This window comes from Dermatophagoides farinae, unplaced genomic scaffold (genome assembly GCF_024713945.1).
Source record: "Dermatophagoides farinae isolate YC_2012a unplaced genomic scaffold, ASM2471394v1 contig9, whole genome shotgun sequence".
Lineage (NCBI taxonomy): Eukaryota > Metazoa > Arthropoda > Arachnida > Sarcoptiformes > Pyroglyphidae > Dermatophagoides > Dermatophagoides farinae.
The window spans coordinates 1-8,801 of NW_027461524.1; the positions used below are offsets into that span (position 1 = coordinate 1).

An 8,801-nucleotide genomic window follows, 5' to 3' on the forward strand; every position below is an offset into this window, starting at 1 on the left:
CCCGGCATGGAAGTCACTGTCGATTCAACCAATTGTAGATGGTGTGTCGCCATCCCAGTAGTTCCGGGCGCAGCTGTTGTTGCCGGCAAACCTCAAAAAACTTGTTACTGAAAAAGAACGCAAACAAGTTGTTAAGATCATCAGTCAAGCAGCTGAACGTGTTTTGCCCAATTGGTTTATTAAGAAACAACAAATGTTACATTGAAACCGAAGTATTACCAGAAAATAGATGTCCTGTATCTATCTTCGAGGGTCAGTGCGCCACCAAAAAGATACACAGACCCGTTGCTCAATGTAGCCGCCCTGAAGAAGTTTTGATCTGCCCAAGAAATCGTCTTGATTCCAAACTCTGCAAATGTGAAAGCGCTATTGTAATACCAACGGCTACAATTTGTCCTGACAACTTTGTTCCTTCCGGACCAAATTGCATTCTCAGAACTTCTCCATTGCTACTTTGTCCAATTGGATTCAGCTTAAGTCCTCAAGATAATGGAATCTGTGAAAAACGTGAAGTAGAACCAGCTTTTTGCACCTTCACCGTAACTCACTTCTGTGAAAACTGTGACATCACTTCTTTTAACTCAGCCGTCCGCGCTGCGTTGATTGCCAAAATCTAATGGGATAAAAATCTAAAGCATCATATTTATAAATATTAATTAAAGTTATGTTAAATAAATAAACTATTTACAATGCTAATCATGAAGCACGTCGTGTAGATAAATTTAAATTATAATGTTTTTAATATTAAAATAGTATAGTTTCATTTTTAAGTATCTACTAGTTCTTCAAATACCGGCATAATGAAATTCTCAGAGTCATCCGCTAGTTTGTAATACATTGACGATTTTTGATTATAGAACCTGCAATTATCAAACATAAGCTTTAGATGGGCTCCGAACTCATCTTTGGTGTTATAAACTCCTTTAAGCGCGTTTTTCCTCTCATTAAACTAATATCCATAGGATGTTTAATGTAGTCAAAGTAGTCAGGAGCTTCCGAAACGTTGACAGGTTTCAAAAAGGGCCACGCACTTTCATATTTTTCCAATGTGTCGAGTAGTGAAATAATTTGCTCGTTCAAAGGAATGCAAGCATTTCGTTTTTTGCGGTCTGAATGTTCAATTAAATTTATTTCGTTAAAGCATGGTAATCGTGACACAGAGACTAAAGGAGTGGGAGGCATGTTTTGTTCTTAACCTTTTTAGACTGTGAAGGGGCTCCTGAAGAAGATTCTTCTTCCAAGGCGTTTGCTGCAGGTTTTTCTTGGCTGGATAATAACTTCTCCTTGATCTGTGAAAATAAAGAAATAAATCCAAGTTCGTTCTTCGGATAGTACGTGTAACAAGCCCATAACAATTTTCCAGAAAATACTGGAACCATGTGAGTCATCAAATGCAAACGAGCCAGGTATAGTCGTTTTTTTTTGGAAAGTGTTAGAAATTGTCAGGTAATTTATATCTGGGTTTAATACACATTCCATTAAAGTTCCGCCGTCGTAATCTTTAATTCGTCCGAACCATAAGTACCGTGCTAAAGTGACGGTCGTTGAGAATCCTTGTTTGCGAAAGTAACCCAACGCAAAGTTGTCAGCATATGTCAAGAAATAATTTATTCCTCTGTGACGTAGATATTCTTTTGTATGGTTCATCAATCTAGTACCATATCCTTTCACTTGCTCGGTGTTTGTAACTGCCAAAAAAACAATTTCAGCAAATTTGCTTGCATAAAAAGGTCTGAAACAAATGCCACCCACAACAACACCGCTTTTCGATAGTGTGAAACAATAGTGATTTCTGTCGAAAACGAGTCGTGTAATGTATTCACGCGGCATACGTGGAAGTTGACAACTAAAAATTACTTTTAATTTTGCCAGACATTCCAGACTAAAAGTAGTTCTGTCATTGGTTATGCATTGAAAACTGATTATTCCAGCGTTTTCTTCAATAGAACTGCCGTGATCTCGATTGATATAACCAATTCCAAGCTCAGAAGTCAACGTGGACTGCTGAAAACCTTGATCTTCGATTGTTGTTAGCAAAGTGCTATAGACATCTTCATCGATAAATAAGTTTTTTGCACAATAGTTCTAAAAATGAAAGCGCAACGCTAGACAGAACGCTGTTTTTTAAACTCGAAATAAACTTCTTTGAAGTTGGACGTCACCAGCGATCTCAGCATAAACGTGTTATGTGTATGACTAAAAAGCTTCAGTTTACCATACGCAGTTAACAACCAATCTTTGTAGTCTGCAAAATTTTGCGCATAATAAGGGTCGTGAATAAGAATTTTTCGACAGTATAAATCAGGCCAAGTCTGAATATTAAATACAGCCAGGGCCGAGTCTAAAAGCTGTTTTTTTGAAAGTTGGGTCCATTCTGAGCTGGTGTTATCGGATTCCAATAAAGCGGTTAAAATATTGTTTAAAAGCTAAATAAATATATTAATTTATTGTACTTACTGTTGAAATTTTATTTTTCCTCAGCTGTGCTGCTTGCGTTTTTTTGAGTAGTGATATCCGAGTTCTATAGCTTTCTTTTGTGGATTTCATCGTTCACATCTCGAAAGTATCAAAAAAATTTTTAGTTAAATATACGTTTTATATTCAGCCCTTCTTTCCTTCAATAAATAACGATTGGCATCGTTAACAATTCGTACAATTATTTCAATTCACTTTCTTTAATATGATAATGAAATCATTATTAATTAATATATATTAATTTAATATTAGTTTATAATATTGAATTAATGGAAAAGTCCAGAAATTAGCGAAAAGTTGTTACGCTTCTAAAGTTTTCAATTGTTTGTAACCTGTGAGTAATCTATGTTTATAACGTTATTGGCTGGTTTTAATTTTCTTCTTGCGTCTAAAATGAGATTATTGATTGACGTGTCTTTTTTCGTGCTTAGCCTGCTCAAACGGGACTTAGGTCTGTTTAGAATTTTGTCTCGGGAAGTGATTTTGTATCTGAGTTCGTCGACGAGATCGATTTGAGTTGCGTCTGAATTTAAAACTACGAAGTTTGTAGTGAACCTGGTAAACTCAACAATGGTTAGTTTTTAACTTTTTCGTGTCGCTCGCTTGTTTGAAAGTGTATCCATATATTTTTTTGGATTTTTCTTCAATGCTTGACAAACATGAGTGGCAACGATGTGGCGGCTCAGAACAAACGGAAAGTCCTGGAAAGGAAACGAAAAAATGTTTTGACGTGAAATTTATATTGGAGAGCGCCAGATTAGAATTTTTGATTTGGTTTTCAAACTGTTTCAATATACTTGCTGACAATTCTGTAGCCATGATAAGATTCCTATTATTCATTTGAGAACTCACAATACTCGACATAGTTATCGCCTCCATTAGTTTTTCCCCTACAAAATGCATCCACTCTTGTCTTTCTATGTCCAAATTGAGTATTAGCAAACGAATCGTCAGTAAATAGCAAACACAGTCCTTGACTTGGTTCGAAAAAATTTTTAGAGCTCTCAAATTCAAAGGACTTGAAGTGCATTTGGCCAGACTACGGTTTAGGTTGTACGCTAAAATCAAAATTTGAGAAAAAATTTAATAAATTCAAGCTCGGGACGAGCCTGTCGAAAAACTCGTTGTCACGATGTTCAATGTCGATTTTGTTGTAAATTATGTTATATAAATCTCGCAGCTCTTCCGTGTCGGGAATTTTTGGCATACAGCGAAATCTCCAATTTATCAAAAAACAGAGAATTTGCTATGCAAATTATAACACAATTCTGGTATATGCAGTTATAATTTTCAATTTCCGCAATATAACGCCAGCGAAAGTTATTATGACTAATTGAAACTCAAGTAAGACATAGTGCTAGCAGTCATGCTATTATCTGAAAAATATTTATTTAATATTAATCTATTTTATACTTCTGTAGTGCGAATTTGACAAGCTTACAGCGGTAGCGAAAATTTTTCGTTAATATTAGAAATTTATTTTTAATTTAAATAATAATTTGATCATAAGCAAAATGAATAGCAAACACCTTTTTTTGTGGTTTCTGCTAGTTAATTGTATAGATCCCGTAAACACCGATCCTAATATTATTGACTCTAAGGACAAGCCGCTGCCAACTAAAACAGAAATAATAGCGATTAATAACGTTTACTAAAGAAAATTTGGACGACGATAAAACTAGTCCGTCAACTGATGTGAATGATGATGAAACTGCTAAACTCAAAATTGACAACCAAGAAAAAGGGTTGGCTTTTTCTCAACAACGACAAGAACAACCTGCTAAAAACGCGTGAACGGACGCAAAAACTAGAAGAGGCTGAACAAAAAAATTTTGAAGAGAAAGAAAACGAAATTGAAAAAAAAATTGAAGTTGAAGAAAAGGCCGAAAAGAATATGAAAGACAAACTGAACTCTGAAATCATGAAGGAAGGATTGCAAGTTCAACAAGATCAAAACGATTTGGAAGCCTTGGAAACCAAAGCTGAGATTGAAAACGAGGAAAACCTTGAAGATCAAAAAACAAAAAAAATAAAGTTAAAAACATTAGAAGACGAAATGAAATCCGATTTAGAAGCATACAATGCGTCTGAAAAACATTTGGGCAGAAAAAAGTTAAAGGCCAAATAAGCTAAAGCACGAACAAAAAAGAATACCAGCAGCAATGTGTTGAAAGAGGATACAAAATAAGTTGTTCTGCGCATGCAGCAGTGTACGTCACTAAAAAAGCTTTCTCTTCGATTTCAAAAATTTCAATACTATTATGAAAAAATAAATAATTAATATCGACATTTAGAAGCGAGAGTATATTGGCTGGTAAAATCTGCGAAATAAAACAAAACATGATTTATAACAAGTGTAAACTATGTAGAATTTGCAATTTCCTTTGCAAACTCAAGCAAATAACCAATGTCAACGATTTAAATATTGAATCAAATAACGGCTGCCCATTTTGCCTAAATATTTTTATTTGTTCTGAAGAACAAAAGTGTTTTATTTGTTCAAAACCAGATATTAGCATATATTTGGACAGACATAGCTTTCTTTGTTCACTTAGATCCTTTCATAAAAAAACATTTTTGTGCTTTAAACGAACAGCTCTCGACTCAAATAAATTTTTCTGGTGTGATACGAAAAAATCCTAATTTCACACTTCATAGAAAAAATATGTGTTAACGCAGCCACATTTGAAAACGACGACAACATTTATTATTTCAATTCAGACGATGTAGACTACTCTAACAGTTTAAACTTGTTTGTAAACTGCTCCAAAAACTCGCCTACGTTGATTTATTCGTACACAAAAGAAACAGCTTTTTAAAGTGTTCAAAGCCAAGTACTGTAAATTTTCGAGAGCTCTAGCGCAAACTAAATGGTTTGACCGGTCGATCAATAGTATTGAAGAAATCATTCAGTCTTACTTCAGAAAAAATAACATCGAAAACGTTCAAATTATTCCCTCTGGAAGAGAAGATGTTGATGTCTGTATGATCGGCACGGGTAGACCGTTTTTGCTTGCCGTTAAAAATTATTTTTCATTAGATTTTTCACCTATTAATAGAGCTATTGAAGAACTTAATGAGAACGAAGAGAAACACCTTTACATTTTCGATTTAAATTTTTTGGGTTCTGGATTTAAATTGTTTCCTAAACTCAAAAAAGCATTTCATGATGAAATTGAAAAAAAAACAAAAAATATATCTAGCACTCGTCACATTTGAAAATAGCATTACAGAAGACGACGTACAAAAGTTTAACAAGAAGTTTTTAAAAAACACTATTGATTGCGTACCTCGAGGTTTGGCGTTTGAGACAGTCGAACCAGTTCTTACAGTTAATCAGGACACACCGTGTAGAGTTTTACCTAGAAGAACTGTTATGTGTAGGGAAAAAAAAATCTACGCACTTAAATTAACGTATGTTTGCGAAAACTTATGCACGTTGATGATCTGGGCTCAAAGTGGTACGTATATAAAAGAATTTGTTACAGGTAATTTTCGACGCACAAGTCCCTCTCTGTCCAGTTTGACCAAAAATAACTGCGACATTATTCAATTAAATGTGATAGCTGTTTTTTTAAAGCAGAAGTCAACTGATAATTTCGAATATTTATTAATAAATTTTTCGTGAGCCTGTGTGTGACAAATATTTATATTATAAATCGTAGCTTCGTAGACTTGGTTCCTAAGATGTATTCAGGGTTACATCGTTCCGTGAGACAAAAATATCTTAATGATCAGCAAGTTCCCTCGTTTTACTCTGATTATTTACCGCGAAATGAAAGCTCTAAAAAAAATCCTAAATTCATGAATTTGCTGTTTAATTTTAACATGATTTCCTTGATTCTCGTTGTTTATCTGGCTGTTTTTGTTTTTACGTGGCCTGTGGATCGTTTGAAAATTCTGTTCAATTTACACTTGCTGAGTCAGGATCGTTATTACCGAGAAACCTTGACGAACAAAATTAATTTAAACGAACTAGACAGCATGGTGGAGTTTTGTAAACATGAACAATTTACTAGTCCTTCTTGTGAGTTTTTTTTGAGATATTTAGAAAATCCAGTTAGAACGAACCTTGATGGACATGCGTTGAAAACAGGTTTCGATGCTGGTAAATTAGAGAACGAAAAAATAACACAGTTGCCCAATATTACTAGCGAGACTTTTTTAAAATTAAGCAATTTTAATTCGGAAAATACCGAAACTTTTTTTGTGACTGATAATGTTTTCAATGAGCGAAATGAGTTAGCTTTTACTAAGATCGACAAACTCAATCCAAAAGTGCTTGAAGAAACGAACAATACTAAAGAAATATCGCAATCACCGGCAGAGGTTAACTATTTCGTACCTGAGTTTCAGCTCAAAAAAAAAGATGTAAACGAAGACCTGGTTGACGAATTTACAAAAATGCTTCAAACACTGAACAAATCTACATTGAGCGATTACATCACAACTGATCTAATTCCAAATATAAGCTCGATCCTTGACAAGGTCGACGTAAATCTGAACTTGAATAAACAATTGTCGATTTTCAGATTTTTTGGACCTGCAACACTAGGCTTAGCTAACATTACCGACATCAATACAGGAGCGAACATAGTAGAGCTAGAACTTAGCAAGAGATTTAATTTACTCGTATTGTTTAATAAGATGTTCAGCTACATTTTACCGCAGAAACTGATTTCTCTGCTTAACATACAGAACCCAAAACTGTTGTTGCGAAATTATCCGCCAACTAATCTATCTGATAAATACTACTTGGAGACAAAATACATAGGTTTTGAAATAAAATTTAGTTATTCGGCGTCTCCTCTGCTACTGTACATATTACCGATTCTACATAGTTCCGAACAATATGATAAGTGCAAACCAACCCACATTAGGTACAAGTTATGTCGTGATTCGATCTGCAAACTAAACGAGTTTGCAAACATTGTTTACAATGAGCAGAACGGTGCATATCTGCAAATCAAGTCATATGGTATTTTTGACAAGTAAGTTTATAGTAGAAAAATTTTTAGAATTATTATTGTATTACAAAACTCGAATAACCCTGACTGCATAGGTTTGAGCAGAGTATCATTATGGTCAGTATCATAGCGCGAGATTAACTGGATAAACTAATTAAATGTTATTTAAATCTAATAGAAAATTTTTCGACGTTAAACTTACAATTATCAAGTTGTTGTTTGCCCTGAGTTAATAGAGTGGCGGGTAGTTCGCCGTTGTTAGTAGCTTTTATTAGAGCGATGTCGCTTTTTCGAGTTTTTAATATTCCATAAATGTACAAAAATTTGCTTATTACCTGGATTTTTATTAGAATACTGCGAATTTGTTTTTCCTTTAGCACTACTTTGGAATTCATAAACTCAAACACAAGGTCATTATTCGAGTCTGAGACAATCATAGCGTTGTACGATTCTAAGTGCTGCTTTGTCGCACTGTCAAGATCGGCGATGTTGACGTCTGGCACCGACAATAAAGCATTGATGAAGTGGTTCAAAAGCGACAACAACTTAGGAACCATCCATGGAAACAATTCAGTATAGTCAGGGAAGACAAACGGATGATGAACAGCGCAGAACTGCTGTATGTTTATCAAATTCTGCTGAATGGTCATGTATGCAGCTTTATTTGCATACACGTCGCAGTAGTTGGGAGCGCTGAATATAGTGATGACAGTGGGAAAGTCTGTTTCCGGGCTTTCTTTTCCGAGCTTAAATCCGAGAGCTTGGGCTTCGTGAGCTCGAATAATGCAGAGAAAATTGTTTTGCTGCAGAAACTCTTGAACTGCGTTAAAACCATAAAAATAGCTGCAACCTCTAACGTTGTTGACAATGAAATTCTCGGTTTTGAAAGACGTACGCTGTCTAGTTTGGTCAATGGGATCAGCCCAAAGCAAGTCGCAAAACAGCCCGCTATGGGGCGGTTCGACAAAACGATTTATTTTTTGGATTGTTATCCGATTACACGTCGACGGACTGATACCTCCGTGTACGGCAAAAATTGTTCTATTTATTATAGCAGCTAGAGGCAATTTATTGAAAGCTTCGATAAACATGTTGTAAACGAGCAAATCGTATTTAAACAAACATTCGTCGCGGAAGTTAAAAAACGATGTCATTTGGCGGCTTTCATGGTTGCCACGAAGCATCCAAACGTATTTGGGGTATTTTATTTTGAGTATCATTAACAACGTGATAGTTTCGATGTTGAAAGAACCACGGTCTACATAGTCGCCCAAAAACAAAAACTTATTATCTTGCGATACATCGTTGGTTATTTCTAGTAAGTGGAGTAAGTCGTAAAACTGACCATGCAAGTCGCCG

General features: G+C 35.0%; 2 protein-coding genes across 2 annotated transcripts; both read right to left on the bottom strand.

Moving 5' to 3' along the window:
* Positions 1–1,278: 1,278 nt before the first annotated feature.
* On the bottom strand, positions 1,279–3,339 carry LOC142598143 (uncharacterized; the record flags this gene model as incomplete). Its single annotated transcript, XM_075735100.1, has 2 exons — positions 3,260–3,339; positions 1,279–2,041 (listed from the first exon to the last, which is right to left on the bottom strand). Coding segments are annotated over exons 1-2 (843 nt in total), but the record flags the coding sequence as incomplete, so codon positions are not given.
* A 175-nt stretch (positions 3,340–3,514) lies between these two features.
* On the bottom strand, positions 3,515–8,533 carry LOC142598147 (uncharacterized). The gene is made up of 2 exons (XM_075735104.1): positions 8,037–8,533; positions 3,515–3,533 (listed from the first exon to the last, which is right to left on the bottom strand). The coding sequence occupies exons 1-2, from the start codon at positions 8,531–8,533 to the stop codon at positions 3,515–3,517; spliced, it is 516 nt and encodes a 171-aa protein (XP_075591219.1).
* Positions 8,534–8,801: the final 268 nt, after the last annotated feature.

What these genes read in the sequence shown, in the direction of transcription:
- LOC142598147 (XM_075735104.1), bottom strand. Translation starts at nt 8,533, where the DNA reads ATGTTTATCGAAGCTTTCAATAAATTGCCTCTAGCTGCTATAATAAAT.